The sequence below is a fragment of the Staurois parvus genome, unplaced genomic scaffold, assembly GCF_062004578.1.
Source record: "Staurois parvus isolate SC_StPar_1 unplaced genomic scaffold, SC_StPar_1.0 ptg000256l, whole genome shotgun sequence".
Lineage (NCBI taxonomy): Eukaryota > Metazoa > Chordata > Amphibia > Anura > Ranidae > Staurois > Staurois parvus.
The window spans coordinates 995,001-1,017,069 of NW_028318052.1; the positions used below are offsets into that span (position 1 = coordinate 995,001).

General features: G+C 41.4%; 1 protein-coding gene across 1 annotated transcript in view; it reads left to right on the plus strand.

The window, feature by feature from the left end:
* Positions 1 to 19,492, plus strand: part of LOC149459501 (potassium voltage-gated channel subfamily V member 2-like) — a 28,089-nt gene extending 8,597 nt beyond the window's left edge. Inside the window, exon 2 of the mRNA XM_089681024.1 lies at positions 18,036 to 19,492. Coding sequence (XP_089537150.1) covers positions 18,036 to 18,299 — 264 coding nt within the window. The 3' untranslated portion in view covers positions 18,300 to 19,492. The remainder of the gene's footprint in view (positions 1 to 18,035) is intronic.
* The last annotated feature ends 2,577 nt before the right edge of the window (positions 19,493 to 22,069 follow it).

Sequence of the window (22,069 nt, forward strand, 5' to 3'; positions counted from 1 at the left end):
AAAAAATATTTAATAAAAAATAATAAAGTAGGTGTTGTACTCACAAACGACAATATAGTCAAGGCACATCATAAAAGAACAGCTGGATCAACACCACGCTGAGTAACAGTCCGCAATAGGGAGTTTAGACATCCAAAAGGCTGCCGCGTTTCGAGGACTTGCCTCTTCCTCAGAGCCAACTGACCAAATGTCTGCTCCCTCTTTTATATGCTCACTACTAGTTAAACCAAAGGTCACATGGGCCGTCCTGGACACTCCCCTGTGCAGGTGGAGGAGTCACAGGGGCAATCGACATAGTGTAAGTAAACACGAAAGGTCTATAAAAAAATATATATATATATATGTGTATAAATAAAACCATTGAAACTAGTGACAATCATAAAATCATATGAACATAAGAAGTGTGCACAGTGAAAAATGAATAAATAAATGGAAAGTTACACATATATAAAAAATAATAAAAATCCTTCCCTGGTGATGCACTGCACTGCTCGCCTTTAAATAAATGGATGGATGGATGAGCAACGCTACGAAGCTGCCTAGTGCTCTGCTTGCCATAGACAACCATGGGACATGGATTTAATATAGAGAGTAGATCTGAAACCCAGCAGAGACACTTATTAATTCATAGAGATGCAGCCTACAGGGTGTGTGCCTCTCATTCTAGTATAGTCATATGATGAGACGTAGGCATGTGTGGCAATGTAGTGCACCATGGATGGATATGCATATGCAATACTATATACAAGAACAAAGGAGATAAATCACTAGTAAAACATAAATGTTTATTTAAAACGTTACAAAAAACTTCTTAATATGGCTCACAAAGTTTAAATAAAATAAAATTAAATAAATATTGTTACAATATAGTATAATATCTGGTAAAATTGGTATAGTGTATGGTATATGTGTGTATGCATAGACATGGAAGCATAAGAAATATAAATATATAGGAAAAGAAAAAAAAAATTATAATAAAAAAAAAAATAATAAAATTAATAATTATATGTACAAAAGATGTATATATGTGTTATATATAAGAACTATATAAAAATGTCAAAGGCGCTATGGAACAAGCACTTGCAGGATGAGAAAGCAGTGCTCGAAGAGAGCTCACTGGACAACATGCGTGCGCACATGTGTGTGTAACACATCCACATGAGCAACTGCTTTTTAGTAAAAAAACATGTCTATACATACATACATAAACCCACACACACATATGGAAACTGAATGAAAAAATGGGTGACCAATGAATGACCCATAGACAAAAGCGCATGGGAATGCGGTCATACGCAAGCGCCTAAGGGTGACACAATAAATATGAAGTGAGCAACCTAATGTGTAAGGATGCAGGGTAATGGTAGCTATACTGATAATACTATAGTAATCATAGCTGATGAAAATGAATATATCTAAAGCATACATCTGTAGTGGATGGTGTACCCACTATAGGTCACAAGGGAAATGATGGAACTAGCACTAAAGAGGGGGGGGAGAGAGAGGAAAAAAAAAAAAAAAAAGGAGGGGGTTTGGGAGAGAGACAAAAAGGATGAGAGTAGGACTCTAGGGAACATGTGCAGCTCAGCAGAAGGTACCTATGCATAACGGGGAGTCAGTGGATGACCCCATGTATCTCAAGATCTTCATTAAGCCCAGTGGGTGAGAGGGAACCCAGAGTGAAGATCCAATAGGTCTCCCTCTTACATAGTCTTTGGAATTTTCTTTCACCATCTGAATCTCCTGTGATGGATTCAATCCCAAATACTTTCATGCCTGATGGATCACCACTGTGTGCCTCCTGAAAGTGCCGTGGTACGGAATATTTGTTTTTGCCTTTATTGCTCTCCTTGTAATTAATGATGTTACATTTGTGTTTGCCAAACCTGACCCTCAAGGGGCACATGGTTCGGCCAACATATAGGAGGCCACAGGGACAGATGAGCCCATAGATCACAAAAGAAGTACCACAGTTGATGAACTGCTTAATCTTATATGTACGGCCATTGGTGGCAGCCACCTCTTTCTTTCTGTGGCACATGTATTTGCAGGTTCCACAATTGCTCACACCGCATTTGAAACTGCCGCTTTGATCAAACAGGGCAGACCAAGGATTGACCGTATTCCTGGCACCAGCAGGAGGCTTCTTAATTCTACTGGGTGCTATGTGACTCCTGAGATCCCTAGGTTTCCTGAACACAATTTCGGGTCTGGGGGCAAGGCTCTGACCAAGAACTGGGTCCTGCTTAAGAATTTTCCAATGCTTTTGGATGCTTCGCTGTATGTCGAAGGCTTTAGTATTGAACCTGGTGCAAAACCTGACCTGGTTATTAAATCTATTGTTGGGGTCTTTAGTGGCTTTTTTGGCAGCTGTGTGTGGTATATGCAGTGGACTCTCTTCATATTGGCCCCAATACTTCTGGTATGCTTCCTCGATGTGAACCTCACTGTAGCCTTTTTCAAGGAACTTGGTCCTCAAGATGGCGCTCTGTTCCTCATAATCACCTCTGGTGGTGCATGTTCTCCTTAACCTGCAGTACTGACCAAAAGGGACATTACGGATCCATTTGGGGTGGTGATGGCTACTAGCGTGCAAGTAGGAATTGCCTGCGCTAGGCTTAAAATGCGTTTTAGAGCAGATGTTGCCATCAGAGTCTGTCCGTAGTTCAAGATCTAGGAATACCAGACTGTTGGCATCCACCACATGTTCAACTGGAGCAGGGTTTTTCCCACACATTATTCAGAAATGGATAAAGGGGTCAGAGCTGCAGCTCCTAAGCACCATTTTGGAAGCAATAGTACCCATGGTAAAGGGAAACGGGGTGGCAATCAGAAACGTACAGAGTCCAACAACAACAACAACATCCACAAACACCACCACAACAACTTTCATAATAAGCCACAAACCTCTTCCACTCTATATTACCACAGGAACTCCTCCCACCTTACATCTAGAGACCCCCATAGGGGTCCCCCCCCTCAGGAGCACCTATCTGCACGTGCACCAAAGGGCAGCACCCCTCCCCTAGACCACCCTCATCCTGGCACATCAGCTTCCCTCTCATCCTACCATCATACCAACATCAAAGAGGGTACCCATGCCAACATCAGAAACATTTCGCCCTGCAATTCACCTAGCATCAACCACCCACCCAGTTCCCCCTCTTTTTTAGAGAGAGGTATTGCAGGGAATTCCACCCCCGCACCTGTCCATCAGCAGAGTCCTGTCATATCCAAAAGTTTGGGGAGAAAGAGAGAAGGAGGACTAGGAGGGGAAAGAGAGGAGGAAAGAATGACAAAAAGAGGAAGGAGGTAACCACTACACACTCCACCATTAAAATCTATAATCTATCCAGTGCGGTGTTTACAGACACAGAACTGAATTTATTACGGAAAGGCCTCAATTTTGCTCCCAAAAATCCTCCTAATCTATTTGAAATATTTATAGATCTCAACAAATATGTCAGAAACCTCACTGTCAAGAGGTATTTCACCCTCAAAAAAGAACCTCTAATGACTGCAGTTCCCCAGGTAGGGCAGTTACCTAATACCAGCTCCATTAGCAATGATCCCGCACTTCCCTTGCTGGAAAGTTTACTACAGGAAGGTGAATGTGATGGTTTTGCGCTGGCCCTTGATGATCACGTTTCAACAGTTAAAGACAGCATCATTCACACAACCTTCAAACCGGCCTCCACCTTTTATCCACATTGGGTTAAAGGGAATTTCATCCCAACTTTTTATGACATGGTGTTTGAGGATATCAAGAGGATCTGCAAACATAACAAACATCATAGCATTACAAAAAACATCTCACACTGTTTTGGGGGTGAGAACCTTGACATCACTATGACTCGCATACAAAACAGAGATGATATTATCATAAGACAAGCTGACAAAGGGGGTGGTCTGGTCATCCAAGACAAAGATGTATATCTTTTGGAAGCCTTTAGACTGATAGGAGATTGTAACACCTACGAACAGCTCCGTAGAGACCCCCTACCGGAATACAAAGATGCTTTAAAAGGGTTGCTGGATGAGGCTCTGACCAATAAAATACTATCAAACAATGAATATCAATTCCTGCTCAAACAACACCCACTGACCCCTTATTTTTACCATATACCAAAAATTCACAAAGACCTGACTAATCCCCCTGGTAGACCCATCATAGCTGGCATTGATAGCATCTCCAGCAATTTGGGATGCTACATTGATTATTTCCTCCAGGAACTAGTCGTGAGTCTACCATCCTACGTCCGAGACTCTGGGCATATGTTGGAGATCCTATCTTCCTCGAAGTGGTGTCCAGAATATAAATGGTTATCCTTGGATGTCACTTCGCTTTACACATCCATCGAACATCAATATGGCATGTTTGCCATCAAACACTTTTTGGACAATAGTGACATACCTCCCATTCAAGTAGCTTTCCTACAAAAAGCCATCCATTATACCCTCACACATAATTACTTCTCCTTTCAAGGGAACTTCTACAGACAAATTAGAGGCACGGCTATGGGAGCCAGATTTGCCCCCAGCTATGCAAACCTCTTCATGGGGTATTGGGAGGAGGAATCAATATGGAACAACAACCCATATCGGGGCAATCTGGCCCTGTATGCCAGATATATAGACGATATCTTAATCATCTGGCAAGGGTCAGACGAGGATCTGGATGGGTTTCTTGCACACTGCCAAAATAACCCCTTTGGAATCGGCTTCACACATGTGGTGGATGCCAACAGTCTGGTATTCCTAGATCTTGAACTACGGACAGACTCTGATGGCAACATCTGCTCTAAAACGCATTTTAAGCCTAGCGCAGGCAATTCCTACTTGCACGCTAGTAGCCATCACCACCCCAAATGGATCCGTAATGTCCCTTTTGGTCAGTACTGCAGGTTAAGGAGAACATGCACCACCAGAGGTGATTATGAGGAACAGAGCGCCATCTTGAGGACCAAGTTCCTTGAAAAAGGCTACAGTGAGGTTCACATCGAGGAAGCATACCAGAAGTATTGGGGCCAATATGAAGAGAGTCCACTGCATATACCACACACAGCTGCCAAAAAAGCCACTAAAGACCCCAACAATAGATTTAATAACCAGGTCAGGTTTTGCACCAGGTTCAATACTAAAGCCTTCGACATACAGCGAAGCATCCAAAAGCATTGGAAAATTCTTAAGCAGGACCCAGTTCTTGGTCAGAGCCTTGCCCCCAGACCCGAAATTGTGTTCAGGAAACCTAGGGATCTCAGGAGTCACATAGCACCCAGTAGAATTAAGAAGCCTCCTGCTGGTGCCAGGAATACGGTCAATCCTTGGTCTGCCCTGTTTGATCAAAGCGGCAGTTTCAAATGCGGTGTGAGCAATTGTGGAACCTGCAAATACATGTGCCACAGAAAGAAAGAGGTGGCTGCCACCAATGGCCGTACATATAAGATTAAGCAGTTCATCAACTGTGGTACTTCTTTTGTGATCTATGGGCTCATCTGTCCCTGTGGCCTCCTATATGTTGGCCGAACCATGCGCCCCTTGAGGGTCAGGTTTGGCAAACACAAATGTAACATCATTAATTACAAGGAGAGCAATAAAGGCAAAAACAAATATTCCGTACCACGGCACTTTCAGGAGGCACACAGTGGTGATCCATCAGGCATGAAAGTATTTGGGATTGAATCCATCACAGGAGATTCAGATGGTGGAAGAAAATTCCAAAGACTATGTAAGAGGGAGACCTATTGGATCTTCACTCTGGGTTTCCTCTCACCCACTGGGCTTAATGAAGATCTTGAGATACATGGGGTCATCCACTGACTCCCCGTTATGCATAGGTACCTTCTGCTGAGCTGCACATGTTCCCTAGAGTCCTACTCTCATCCTTTTTGTCTCTCTCCCAAACCCCCTCCTTTTTTTTTTTTTTCCTCTCTCTCCCCCCCTTCTTTAGTGCTAGTTCCATCATTTCCCTTGTGACCTATAGTGGGTACACCATCCACTACAGATGTATGCTTTAGATATATTCATTTTCATCAGCTATGATTACTATAGTATTATCAGTATAGCTACCATTACCCTGCATCCTTACACATTAGGTTGCTCACTTCATATTTATTGTGTCACCCTTAGGCGCTTGCGTATGACCGCATTCCCATGCGCTTTTGTCTATGGGTCATTCATTGGTCACCCATTTTTTCATTCAGTTTCCATATGTGTGTGTGGGTTTATGTATGTATGTATAGACATGTTTTTTACTAAAAAGCAGTTGCTCATGTGGATGTGTTACACACACATGTGCGCACGCATGTTGTCCAGTGAGCTCTCTTCGAGCACTGCTTTCTCATCCTGCAAGTGCTTGTTCCATAGCGCCTTTGACATTTTTATATAGTTCTTATATATAACACATATATACATCTTTTGTACATATAATTATTAATTTTATTTTTTTTTTTTTTATTATAATTTTTTTTTTCTTTTCCTATATATTTATATTTCTTATGCTTCCATGTCTATGCATACACACATATACCATACACTATACCAATTTTACCAGATATTATACTATATTGTAACAATATTTATTTAATTTTATTTTATTTAAACTTTGTGAGCCATATTAAGAAGTTTTTTGTAACGTTTTAAATAAACATTTATGTTTTACTAGTGATTTATCTCCTTTGTTCTTGTATATAGTATTGCATATGCATATCCATCCATGGTGCACTACATTGCCACACATGCCTACGTCTCATCATATGACTATACTAGAATGAGAGGCACACACCCTGTAGGCTGCATCTCTATGAATTAATAAGTGTCTCTGCTGGGTTTCAGATCTACTCTCTATATTAAATCCATGTCCCATGGTTGTCTATGGCAAGCAGAGCACTAGGCAGCTTCGTAGCGTTGCTCATCCATCCATCCATTTATTTAAAGGCGAGCAGTGCAGTGCATCACCAGGGAAGGATTTTTATTATTTTTTATATATGTGTAACTTTCCATTTATTTATTCATTTTTCACTGTGCACACTTCTTATGGTTCATATGATTTTATGATTGTCACTAGTTTCAATGGTTTTATTTATACATATATATATATATATATATTTTTTTTTTTTATAGACCTTTCGTGTTTACTTACACTATGTCGATTGCCCCTGTGACTCCTCCACCTGCACAGGGGAGTGTCCAGGACGGCCCATGTGACCTTTGGTTTAACTAGTAGTGAGCATATAAAAGAGGGAGCAGACATTTGGTCAGTTGGCTCTGAGGAAGAGGCAAGTCCTCGAAACGCGGCAGCCTTTTGGATGTCTAAACTCCCTATTGCGGACTGTTACTCAGCGCGGTGTTGATCCAGCTGTTCTTTTATGATGTGCCTTGACTATATTGTCGTTTGTGAGTACAACACCTACTTTATTATTTTTTATTAAACATTTTTTATGGTAATGCACTAGGCCTGTGCGCCCTCTTTTTGTTCTTTCCCCATTCAGTATATTTGGATTCCCCCGGTCCATTTGAGGGCAGCAAGGTGTGCATGTTCCAGGACATTCTTAATGTGGTTGTAGCATCGAGTCCATCCCCAAGCGCAGGAGCATTTGTGTTTGCTGGTTCGATGACCAGAGACTGCGAACAGCACAGGGGATGACCAGAGACTGCGAACAGCACAGGGATGACCAGAGACTGCGGACAGTACAGGAGATGACTGCTGACCTTTGGGGAGGGAGGGGGAGCGGGTACCTGAATTTGACAGGTACCCGCTCTTACTTCCGCGGAGTTGTTCTTTGACCTTACCTGTTCCTCTATCCAGCCGCACGCTCTCTTCCCGGCTTCTGTAGTGTCGGCGCTCAAGACTCGACTCGAGAAGCACTTGCGCTTGTGATTGGTCCGGCGGCTTCTGGGATCTGTCATGTGTCCCAGGTACCGCCTTACCATTCACAAAAAGCACCGCTTCTTGCGCATGCGCACTTGGCACCCGGCTGTCAAGCCCAGCGCACACACTACACAGAAGCCGGGAAGACAGCGCGCCGCTGGATAGAGGAACAGGTAAGATCAAAGAACAACTCTGCGGAAGTAAGAGCGGGTACCTGTCAAATTCAGGTACCCGCTCCCCACCTGCCCAAAGGTCAGCAGTCATCTCCATAAGGTCCCGCTGCAGAGCTGAGTGGCCGGCCTGGTATTCTGACACGGCAGCGGTGGAAATACCGGACCGGCCGCTCCATATTCGCTCCATAAGACGCACTGACATTTTCCCCCCTTTTTTGGGGGGAAAAAAGTGCATCTTATGGAGCGAAAAATACGGTATATAGCGCCGTCAGTTTACACAGTGCTTTACACTGTATTTATATTGCACATTCACATCAGTCCCTAACCCTCAAGGTTTGTACAATCTAAGGTCCTTAACTTACATTCATAAATACACATACTAGGGACAATTTAGACAGGATCTAATTCGCCTACCAGCATGTCTTTGGGGTGTGGGAGAAAACCAGAGTACCCGGAGGAAATCTATGCAGATAGGGAGAACATGCAAACTCCAGGCAGGTGGTGTCGTGGTTGGGATTTGAACCGGGGACCCTAGTACTGCCAGGCAGAAGTGCTAACCATTTAGCCACTGTACTACCTGTATTTCCTCCCAAATCTGGACCAGGGCATCACTGAGCTCTTGGACAGTCTGAGGTGCAACCTGGTGGTGTCGGATGGACAAAAACATGATATCTCAGAGGTGTTCTATTGGATTTAGGTCAGGCGAGCGTGGGAGCCATTCAATGGTATCAATTCCTTCATTCTCCAGGAACTGCCTGCATACTCTTGCCACATGAGGCCTGGCATTGTTGTGCACCAGGAGGAACCCAGGACCCACTGCACCAGCGTAGGATCTGACAATGGGTCCAAGGATTTCATCCCGATACCTAATGGTAGTCAGGGTGCCATTGTCTAGCCTGTAGAGGTCTCTGCATCCCTCCATGTATATGCCTCCCCAGATCATCACTGACTCACCACCAAAATGGTCATGCTGAGCGATGTTACAGGCAGCATAATGTTCTCCACAGCTTCTCCCGACCCTTTCACATTTCTCACGTGGTCAGGGTGAACCTGCTCTCATCTGTGAAAAGCACAGGGCGCCAGTGGCTGACCTGCCTATTTCGGTGTGTCAAATGCCAATCGAACTCTATGGTGCCGGGCAGTGAGCACAGAGCCCACTAGAGGATGTCTGGTCCTCAAGCCACCCTCATGATGTCTGTTTCTGATTGTTTGGTCAGAGGCATTCACACCAGTGGCCTGCTGGAGGTCATTTTGTAGGGCTCTGGCAGTGCTCATCCTGTTCCTCCTTGCACAGATAGATACCATTCCTGCTGATAGGTTAAGGACCTTCTACGGCCCTTTCCAGCTCTCCTAGAGTAACTGCTTGTCTCCTGGAATCTCCTCCATGCTCTTGAAACTGTGCTGGGAAAAGCATTGATGTGCCATCCTGGAGGAGTTGGATTGCCTGTGCAACCTCTGTAGAGTACAGGTATCGCTACCAGTACTGACACTGACCCTAGCCTAATGCAATACTAATGAAAAACAGTCAGAAAAGATGAGTAGGGAAGAAAAGTCACTGGGCTCCACCTGTAAAACCATTCCTACTTTGGGGGTCGTCTCATTGTTGCCCATCTAGTGCACCTGTTGTTACTTTAATTAACACCAAAGCAGCTGAAACTAATTATCAACCCCCTCTGCTACTTAAGTGGCCAGATCAAAATCCATGGAGTTTAATTGACTTGATGCTATGCTCTGATTAAAAAGTGTTCCTTACATTTTTTTGAGCAGTGCATTGTTGCCCAAATATATATGTGTGTGTGTTTTTTTACTATTTGAACCAGTTTTCCTTTGCTAATAAAGCAAAAAGAGAGAATAACATTTGCCACCAAATGAACACCTAATTTATCCTGAAAAGAGTAAAATTTTAGTGGATACATTGGGGTTGATTTACTAAAACTGGAGTGTGCAGAATCTGGTTCAGTTGTGCATAGAAGCCAATCAGCTTCTAACTTCAGCTTGTTCAATTAAGTTTTAAAAAAAATATCTGAAAGCTGATTGGTTTCTATGCAGAGCTGCACCAGATTTTGCACTCTCCAGGTTTAGTAAATCAACCCCAGTAGCTTCAATGATATGTAAAATTTTACTAACGTATGCTGAAGCTGCAAAGCTTCATGTAGGCATCAAGATTTGTTTTACCTTCAGGCATTATGTGCTCAATATGACGCCATTTTAATACTTCAATAAAAATATCGAGGAGTGCAGTAAATTCAAAATTTCGCATCTTACAGACAAGCTGTGCAGCACACTTGATCTACACTCACACCACGTCATTATTACTTCAGCATTATCTTTGTTTTGTTCTACGGATAATAACAGTAACCTTTGACCCCGGGCTCTGACTGAGCTAGAGCCTTATCCCAGCTATTTTATTGCTTTTTGTTTTTTTACACACAGACCTTTTTTGTTTACAATTTTCTTTTCTTTATTTTTTTCTTAAATTACATTTTTAAAGCAGCTTAGGCACCACAAATAAAGTAAACATAGGTCAACTTGTACATCCATTAAAGAGGAGTATTGAGGACTAATGCCTCTAATACAAAATGCTAGATACAATGCAATAAGAATCGTCAACCGTATGATAGAGGAGTACCTCCAAGCAGAAGTAACAGTCCTCCCCAGCTAGCTGCCATTTGGCTATGACTGTATTTGAAACCCAATGTCTTTAAATGAAATAATTTTGAATAATAATTAAAAAGGGGAACAAACAAAAACCAGAAAAAGGAGAGAAAAAAGAAAACTGACTAGGAGAAAAAGATACAACATAGAGTACAGGCGCAGGTTTTACTGTGCAATCACAGCTCCAAGGAGCAGGGCCCTCCTAACCCTCTTGTATTGAACTGTATCGTTGCTGTATTGTCTTCCGTTATATTGTAAAGCGCTGAGCAAACTGTTGGCGCTATATAAATCCTGTATAATAATAATAATAATCACAGACTATCACAGTGATCATGAAATCAGTAGTTGGCTCCCTTCAGCTGTGTTTGCTGCTCAGTATCCGAGCTATGGAGTGACTTTCCAGGGCATACAGTATGTGTGGTGCCTCTTAAGATATATATATATTAAGGGCATGTGGTATGATCCATGGGGGAGGAGGGCGCACACTCATCTGGCTTCCTTTATAGAACATGTATCTTAAAAATAATCAAAGATATGATACTTTTTAACATTCAAACATTTCATGTACAGCTGTCAATATGGCAGCACAAACAACCACTCTATCACTATATATTACAGTTGAAAAATAAACTATGGATAAGCCAGCATTAATTACTTGAATCTTAGTGTGCTTTGCATTTTTTTCCAGACGTGCAGTAATTCAGTGTGAAAATGTTCCCTGTGTAGGAGCTTCCTGTAATAAAGGCCAGTCGCTGCTGCTCCCTCTCCTTGTGCAGGGTAACTGGTCTGTTATCTGAAGTTGACCTCAGGCAGCCTGTAGTGGATGGGCCTCCTAAAGCTCTGTTCTCTGTACAAGCTCTATGCAACACAGTGATATTACAACTGCTTTTACAAGTTAATAACTGGGATTGCACACAAAGTAGATTTATATTATTTTAGCTAGTAGCCTCCCTAGCGGTCCATATTTCTGTGCTCAAAGCGGTACTTTTTTTGCATGGAAATATGTAGTTTTTTTAATGTAGGCCTGTAATTGTTAGGAATAAGTCACTGAAATCTGTCCAAACAAGAGTGCAGTAAACATCCCGGGTATGTTAAAATTTGAAACATGAAATCATAAATTATAATTTAACAAATAATCATAAAAATTAATAATATAATAATAAATTTAATTCAATAATATAATCAAACCAAAAACACTGAAATTTGAAATAGAGAGCCAAGTTCGCACATCACTGAGCAAAGTCGCAAAATAGTTTTCAGTGTCTGATGACGAATTTGCCCATGAATCATTATCACTCAATTCTGCAAGTGGTTCTGATTTACTATCGCTGTTCTCTAACTGGTCTAAAACCGCTTTTGACCTAAAGGGATGCTTTTTGGACGTCATGGACATTTCTTAGTTTCAAGGCAGAAAGAACAGTAAAAATACAGGCAGGGCGCCGGACAAAGCAGTAGGGACAAAATGTATGTGAAATGGTTTGATACAGTAATGTTTTACTATGTGATTTTAGTGTATTTAGTGAATGTCGCTTTTAAAATTTTAAAATTTCCCGCCAGTTCTGTCCCTGGACATATGTCATTGTTAAGCCAAAATCCATTCCCCAGCCTGTCTCAGTAACAGTAAAAGCAATGTGTGCATTCATACATTGGCATCCCACATGTTAGCTATACAGCAGTGACAGATGGGTCCAGAACTTCTGGATCAGAGCACTCTACTCATTTCATCCACTGATCAGTGGACTTCTTCAGGGAAGGAAGGAATCCACATTGCTGGGTTTAAATCAGACAGCCAGTCCATGAAACATTCATCCTTTTTCCAGCTCCTCAATGCTATTAAGTGTTGAACCAATTTAACGTGGATTGTGTCATCATAAAGCCTTTTCCTTAAATTATTCAGGCATATTCTAGTAGCACTTATAGTACACATCCATTTATGTGATTGTTCTGTCCATATCTTTTTACCATTTATTTATTACAGGTACTTATATAGCACTGTCAATTTATGCAGCACTTTACATATACATTGTGCATTCACATCAGTCTCTAACCCTCAAGGGGCATACAATGTAAAGTCCCTACCTTACATTCATACATACACATACTTTGGCTATTTTAGAAAGGATCCAATTAACCTACCAGCATGTCTTTGGGGTGTGGGAGGAAACCAGAGCACCTGGAGGAAACCCACACAGGTACAGGGAGAACATGCAAACATGCAGATCGTGCCATGGTTGGGATTTAAACCAATGACCCTAGTACTGTGAGGCATTCATTATTTATTCAATATTTTAATCCCTTGGTGTCGGCATTGTGAAATTGCTTTTTTAGCTGTACTTCTCCTGTGGATTACAGGAGTGCAGTTTGTTCTGCACTCCTTGGAACCGTTCTCAGCTGACAGCAGGCTGAAGCTGGTCCAAGCTGGGTAAAATCCTTCTTTAACGACTTCCGTCCAGCTCATGTAGATAAATGGCTGGACGAGAGTGCTGCCGAAGTGGGTTGACTTTCTAAATATCACCCGCATTCACTGCCTGTGCACACTGCCTGGGAGCGCGCGGCACCGCGATCATGCTCATTGTGTCCAGAGGACACAGCGGACCACCGATCGCTATAAGGGACCTCTGTGTGAGGTCCCGATTCCTGTGATCACTGATTGGCCAATCAGTGATCACATGAAGAGCAGTAAACAAGATGTCAATTCCTGACATCATTGCTTACTGCTTGTGAATTCTGTGAATGATCACAGAGGTCACATGGTACAAGGCTATTCACAACAGCCTTGTACCATGTGACAAGTTGTGACCATTCACAGCTCTCACAGTATTTCTCAATGGCTGCAAGAATGCAGCCAGAGCAAAGGAGCAATGATTGCTTTTATGGGTGTAAAAGCAATCAGTGTAAAAAAAGAAAAAAAATCTTTATTACACCCACATGTAGTACAGTGTCACTATGGTGACACTATACTGCTAGGGTGACAGTATGTTAAAAACAACATAAATAATAATATAAAAATAAAAATGTAAAAATTTTTTTTTGAAAAATTATATTTTTTGGTTATAAACTAACTTGTTTTTTTTTTACTAAAAAGATAGCTAAATACATTTCGGCTAAGATTTATGAAGAAAGATTATTTATTTGCAAACTTTTAGAAAGAACACTTTTTTTTCAAACGTTTTGGATTTTTCATTTATATAGCAAAAAAATAAAAATCCCAGTGGTGAATAAATACCACCAAAATAAAGTTTTATCTGTCTCAAAAAAATGGCAAAAAATTCATATGGGTACAGTGTTGCATGACCGCGCAATTGTCATTCAAAGTGTGATAGAGCTGAAAGCTGAAAATTGGCCTGGACTGGAAGGGGGTGAAAGTGTCCGGACTTGAAGTGGTTAAAGTTGCTACCACCCCAGAGTCTGGAGCGGCACCTGACTCATCCTCTCAGAGATCTGCTAAAAAACCCGAACCACCTGCTCCCTGCCCCTCTACAGCCAAGGGCTCCAGTGAGTGCTGGGGGGGCAGAGCAGACAGTGGTGACTGACAGTCACTGCTCTGTGCTCAGAGCAGCCGTGAGAACTCAGCGATCAGCAGTCATGTAATCACTGAGCTCTCATATTTAGAACCAGAGGGGGACAGATGCAGCATTGGACCCATGCTGCATCCACCTAGGTAATGATAAATGGGGGGAGCCCTGCTTCACTTTTAAGAAGTATTTCCCATCTGGCATAATATAAGACATAAAAAATAAAGAAGCTAGTGTGCTTGGGTATAGTGAGCATATCCGTAAAACCTAGCAGCAGGGGCGGACTGACCATTTGGGCACTTAGGCACTGCCTGAGGGCCCGGGGTCAGTAGGGGGCCCCATTCCGGCATTGTCTAGCAGTAAAATGAACGGATCCCTAGGTAAAGATTGAGAGAATTGATGGTACTCACTACTCCTTGCCAGTACTGTTGTAACTTGGAACAAGACCAGAACATATGGAAGTAGGAATCTACATCTAAATCACATCGGAGATAGGTATTGGACCTGGGATATATTACAGCAGGTCGTTGTGGGGTATAGTAAACCCTGTGGACAAATTTTAGTTGTAGGAACCAATCTCTTGCCGATATCATAGTGGGGACAAAGTGTAGGAGGCAGTCCTCCTGCCCACACAGGGGTATCAGCTTCACACAGTAAAAGTCAACAGAAAATGCTAAGCCACCTGGCTCTGTTGTCAGCAGCACAGCTGCTCTTGGCACTGGTCCTTCAAACCCAGCTCTCCTGGCTTACTCATCCTTTGGTTACGGCACCTCACTGTATGGGCCCACTCCTGGCCTCTAGACAGGGGTTCTCCTGAGACCGCAAGCTCTCTCACTCCTCTGAGACATATATTTCCTCAGTCTCATGGACTCACTGAGTTGTCCCAGCCTTCTCAGTCTCCCAGACCCTCTCCTTATCTCGGCGGCTGAAAATAGTGTTATCTGCATTTTGCCGATAGAGGCCACTGAAAATGCGGAATTTTGTTGCAATTTTTCCACGTTTAGGATGCGTTGTGGTTGTGTCTCAAAAAAAACCCACATCAGAACACAACACGTGTGTGTTTTTGTCTGTTTTGCAGTGCGTTTTTTATGCTTTTTTTATGTGTTTTGGGTGTTTTGAATTTTTTTTGGTCTAACTTGTTGCTGGGCAGATTAAAAATGCAAAAGGCATTGAAAACGCAACACGTGTATTTTTTATGCATTTTCAATGCATTTCAGGCCTGGTTCACACCAATGCAGTTTGCATTTTATCTGTTTTGCAGTGTGTTTTGTGTTTTTGCATGCACTTTTTGACTTTTTTAATGCATTTTTTGACTGTTTTTTTTTTTGGCCAACTTGTTGCTGGGCAAATAAAAAATGCAAAAAGCATTAAAAACGCAACACTTGTGAATTTTTTATGCATTTTCAATGCTTTTCAGGTCTGGTTCACACCAATGCAGCTTGCGTTTTGCAGTGCATTTTTGAATGCATGTTTTTGACGTTTTTTTATGCATTTTGCATTTTTTGGGCCAACTTGTTGCTGAGCAGTTTAAAAACGCAAAATACATCAGAACACACTACATGCTATTTCTGTAGCATCTCCATTGAAGTCTATTGAACTGAAAATGCTAAGTTTTGCTTTTAAAAAAGTCCATGACCCTTTCCAAAAAGCAGCAACTCAATAAAGCATACATGTGAATGTGTCCAATAGGAAGCCATGTTAAATGGACTTTAGTGTGTTTCTGCAAAAATGCAAAATGCAAAAAAACCTGCATTGGTGTGAACCAAGCCTCAATGGGGAGGTGCGTTTTTTTTTTGCACCAAAAATGCAGCAAGCAGGATATTTACCACCGCAAGGGAAGTGCAACAGACCAGAGTGAAGACATTTGTTGAATTTAAAGGGATGAATTTTTCTTAAGCTTTGCTTTTCAAAGCCTTTATTTCAAAGCAAAAGCGCTGCAAAAACTGGTCAGTGTGAAAGCAGCCTATTGGCCGAAAGGTGCTGAAAATAAATTCATATTCATTTAAATTCATTATGTTAATTAAAAGTCGATTATAAAACAATTGTAGGAAAAAATATCTATATATTTTTTAAAACTGTCCATTTCAGTTTCGGTTCTCGGCCAAATGCATCTTGAATTTTCGGTTGCAGTCCAGGAATTTTCAGTTCAGTGCACCACTATCCAGAACCTCTGTTTTCCACTTCTATTTGTTTGGAACGAACAGTGCATGTTAGTTGCAGTCAAGTGCACTTACACACTACAAATGCTTCACAGTAGTACCATGTCCATCTTAGCAGCGAGCAAAAGAGGGTGGCTACGTTCCTTCATACAATGGGCTAATGGAAAACAAATGTAGCCACCATCTAACAGGAAGTGGGATCACAGCAGCAGCAAAAAAAAAAAAAGGCAATTGGGAGGTTTGGAGGCGGTTGAGAGCCATAGAAGGTATGGTTTTTTTTTGAGTTAGGAAAACATACTTGAATAGACTTTTTTAGTGTCACATTAAGGCATTATTTTCTGTAACCCTAGCTGTATGAAACAGCAGCTTTTCTACACTGGCAAATGTTCATCTGCATATCATTTGTTATCCTCAACTAGCAGCCCTCTAAAGGGCTACAACTGACCATCCAATTCACCCACCATTTAATGCAATTCACAGTTTGCATTTGTTGAATTTTTGATGGATTCACCAAATTCTGGGTGAATTGTCTTTTGGCCACTTTTTCACTAAAAGCATTGACGTGCATGCAGATTAATATTTTTTAGATATGTCCACATGATTGTTCTGTGGATATTTCTGCATGCCATTCTTTCAGCATTTTTTGTATTTTGTAATTGTTGAATGTAGTATTGCAGTTTTGTTATTTATTGTCAGACTTTTTTCCTGTTTTATTTAAAGGATGCCTATGTAACCTTTAGTTCCTATGCTGTTAGATATATTATGTATGTGTAAACCCTCACCTTGTAAAGCCACCCATTCAGTTTGAAATAGACTTGAAAGGCGAAAGATTTGTGCATAGACATAAAAAAAATAATAATGTTATATTGTAGATTTAGCACTCTCCAGCTTTAGTAAATAAGCTTTAGTAAATAAGCCCCACAGAGTTCCCAGCACAGATAGGCAACCAGGGGGTGTTCTCCTGCTTAGTGTGGTCAGTTTTTAATAGGAAAGCAGAGGGACTAGCAAGAACACCAGAGATTTCACACAAAGGAAGCAATACAGGATACTTTTTCATGCAAGTACATGGTACAGCAGGCACATATCAGCAATATGAACTGTTGGGTTTACAGTTGGACAACCTCCCAAATTATATTGGGTGAAACAAATATGTATATACAGTATACTGTGTATGCATAATAACATTTTGGATCTGGTTATCGCATTACTTACTTTTAGAGCCCATTCACACTAGTAATCGCACAGGAATGAGGAACTAGGTGCGCATTCCTCTGCCATTCACATGCTATTCTCTGATGTGAGATTTCAGCCCATTTATTTTGAATGGGCTGAAATCGCACTGCTCCACACCAAAAGTAGTACATGCAACTTTTGTACCATGTGATCTGGTGTGGGCAAATGCATTGCGTTTACAATCCGTGTTTGGGGTGTCTTTAACATTGCAATAATACCTGCTGCAGATTGCAAGGGCAGAGGGTTCTGAGTGCTGTATTTGAAACCCGTACGGAACGTGGGGATCCCAGAATTCTAGTGTGAACAGGCCCTCAGACCGTTGATTGAAGAATGTTTAACTTAGCCTTTTTTATAATATTGTTTTTATATTATTGAGATTTATGTGATAGATTATATAATACTATTGATTTAACATTTTTTCTTTTTTTAGGTAAGCATTTCCACAGTAGGATACGGAGATACAGTTCCTGATACAGCTCTGGGACGTATTGTAGCTTTCCTCTGCATATCTTTTGGGATCATTCTAAATGGCATGCCAATATCCATACTCTACAACAGATTTTCTGACTTCTATGCAAAGCTGAAATCACATGAAACTACGAGTGTTTGGAATCCTGGAACAGAAATCAGGCTGAGAGAGAGAATTCTTAAAAAGATTACAACATGCTTTGCCACACAGCAAAGCAACCATTAGGCCCCTTTCAGACCTTGGCATCCTGGTGCACTGCATTAACACACTTTTTTTAAAGTTACGTGAGTGCCCTGACAATGCACCAAAATGTCCAAAACAAGGACATGCATCAATTTTGGCAATGCAGCACATCATAACACACAGTAGTATGTTACCATGTGTTGTGGAATGATACAATGCAAGTGCATTGGGGCTGCATTACCATAGTGTATTGGGGCAATGAATGGCACTGCAACATGCTAACGCATAAAACTTTCATTAAGGTGATGCACACATTAACATGCACATAACCATGACACATCACACAAGAATATGCGTCAACCATAATTCTGATCTCAAAAACATTTATTTACTGGTATAGGTTAACTTGGACCATGCTATATCCCTATTATGATTAAAAGAAACACCCTTCATGTTCATGAATACATGATGAAATGCTAACATTTGTATTTTTTAAAATACTGGATAACATTTTTGTAGGTGCAATCAAGAGGGATGGATGTTGAAGTACAGTGAGAATCAAAGAAGGCCTGCCCTCTTTCTACATGAAGGATATAACTAAATCTGTTATGTTGTTGGGCAGCACAGTGGCTAAATGGTTAGCACTTCTGCCTGGTAATACTAGGGTTGTTGGTTCAAATTCCAACCACAGCACCACCTGCCTGGAGTTTGCATATTCTCCCTATGCCTGCATTGGTTTCCTCCAGGTACTCTAGTTTCCTCCCACACTCCAACAACATGCTGGTAAGTTAATTGGATCCTTTTTTTAAAAAAGTATAATTTTTTTTTCTCACGAGTGGTTTGCATGATATCAAAAATAAAAAAAACTACATATAGTGCATTACCCTTAATCAGAAAAATATTGAGGTATCCTGGATTTTCCCACAATATTTGGAAGATTGAATAATAATTTTTGTGGACACTTTGGACATTTATAGAAAGATTAATAGGGTATTGCATACAGGTTTTGTAGAAAAGGTTTTTTGATGATAATTGCATCCTGTCTAAATTGGCCCTAGTATGTGTATGTATGAATGTAAGTTAGGGGCCTTAGATTGTACACCCCTTGAGGGTTAGGGACTGATGTAAATGAATAATACATATATATATATATGTATGTATGGCACTGCATAAATTGATGGCACTATATAAGTACCTGTAATGTAAAAACAAATAAAGCTGTTGCATTTCCACTATACTTACTTCACACATGCATAAACAGGCCAATGTATGGGCACATTATGTGACTAGAGGCCCATACAATCACGGGAGACTTAAAAACAGTTATATTGTCACATGGTTGTTTAGGTTGATACCATGTTTCCCCGAAAATAAGACACTGTCATATTTTGTTTGGCTCAAAAAAACACACTAGGTCTTATTTTTTTAATGTACAGGTGTGGACAGGGGGTGCAGAGGTGAGCTGTAGGCAGTTGTGGATGAGGGTTACTATGGAGAGGGCCGGCTGATGACAGATGAGAGTTACAGTCAGGTGTTGCAGAGGTGAATTGACAGGTGAGTTTCAGACAGGGGATGCAGAAGTGAGCTGTGGCTGGGGGGTGCAGAGCTGAGCTGTGGGTTGCAGAGCTGAGCTGAGCTGTGGCTGGGGGGTGCAGAGCTGAGCTGTGGCTGGGGGTTGCAGAGCTGAGCTGAGCTGTGGCTGGGGGTTGCAGAGCTGAGCTGAGCTGTGGCTGGGGGGTGCAGAGCTGAGCTGAGCTGTGGCTGGGGGGTGCAGAGCTGAGCTGAGCTGTGGCTGGGGGGTGCAGAGGTGGGTTGCAACTCAGCTGACCTCTGCACCGCCCAGCCGCAGCTCACCTATGCACCGTCTGCAACTCACCTGTCAATTTACCTCTGCAACAGCTGACTGCAGCTCACCTTTGCACACCCCCCCCTGCCCCTCCATTGCCCTTATATGGTTAGCTACCTTTGCAAAACACAGCTGTAAGCAGCCAGCCCCTCTCTATAGTAATTCCCATTTTGGGTCCTATCTTCCCACACAGTGCACCAAGCACACTTACTCACTGCTCCACCTCTTCCCCACTGACCGGTGATCACCCCTGGGGCATCGGCTTCCATGCATTAGGCTGCAGGATGAGATGCCCCGCCCCTAAACACACTGCACCCTCAGATATCTGTTCCTTCCCTGTCCCACAGTGAGTACAGAGGTAGGGAGGTTCTGTAGAAGCAGATGGTGCTGTTACACTTCTGTGTTTATAGGAGACAGTAGATATTGGTGTACACAGGGCCAGTGCCAGAGGTGGTGGAACAGCTGATCACAACTAGATCTTATTTTCAGGGTAGGTCTTATACTTCAGCAATTCCCAAAAATAGTACTAGATCTTATTTTCGGGGTAGATCTTATTTTTGGGGAAACAGGGTATATAAATACAATTATGTTTATAAGCATAAGTTATACATTTTTTTTAATGTTGTTTTTGGTAAACTCAGCTTACGCATTCAAAAAAGTTAACCAAGTTAGTATGCAATGGAGTTGATTTACTAAAACTGGAGAGTGCACATTCTGGTGCAACTGTGCATGGTAGCCAATCAGCTTCAAATATGACAAAAAAATAGAAGCTGATTGGTTTCTATGCAGACCAGCACCAGATTTTTCACGCTCATGTTTTAGTAAATCAACCCCAATGTCAAGCAACAGATAACAAACTGTATATTGAACAGTGCTCTGTTCAGAGTGGAAACTCAACTTTTGTTGGTGACTAGAGGAATGATGCATGAAAGCGTTCTTATAAAGCGTTGAATCATTCTTCCACAGATACTAATCAGCTTCATGTCTTAGATTCAGAATGGTTTGAAATGAATTTAAATTATCAAATGGTAATCATAAAATTAACCACTTGCCCTCCAGAGGATTTACCCCCTTCCTGACCAGACCATATTCTGCGATACGGCGCTGCGTTACTTTAACTGACAATTGGACGGTTATGCAACGCTGCACCCAAATTAAATTTACATCCTTTTTTCCCCACAAATAGAGCTTTCTTTTGTTGGTAGTTGATTGCCTGTGCGTTTTTTTATTTTTAGCGCTACAAACAAAAAAAGACCGACAATTTTGAGAAAAAAACATTTTTTACTTTTTGCTATTAAACATGTCCAGTACAAAAATTTAAAAAAATCAAATTTCGTCATAAATTTAGGCCAAAAGTTATTCTGCTACATGTCTTTGCAAACAAAAATCCTATTACGGGCAAAGTAATTGGTTTGTGTGAAAGTTATAGCGTTTACATATCGTGGTATATATACACTGGAATTTTTTTTTCACTAGTAATAGCAGCGATCAGCAACTTATAGTGGGATTGCAGTGGGCATTCTGACACTGGGGGGGAACTGACTTGGTGTCACTGACATCCCCAGTGACACCAATACAGTGACTAATGCTAATAAAAACCACTGATACTGTATTCTGTTAAAAAAAAAAAAAAAGCACTGACACTGTACTAATGGCACTGGGCAGGAAGGGGTTAACATGTGGGGCAAGCAAAGGGTTAACTGTGTGCTTTCCACTGTAAGCACACTGCTTTGTATGGTTCTGCTATGTAGAGCCATACAAAGCAGCATGCATGAGCTACAAATAATCAGAAATCCTCCTACGCTATGAAATGGAAGTACTATACCTATTCTGCAGCTGCCAGCACTCAAAACTGATACCAAAACAGTGTCAATAAATCATAAACAAACAGTGTAGCGCTCTAAAAGACTGTGTCTAATACTCAATATTAATTAATATAAATATTGTAATATACAATAGTGACAAA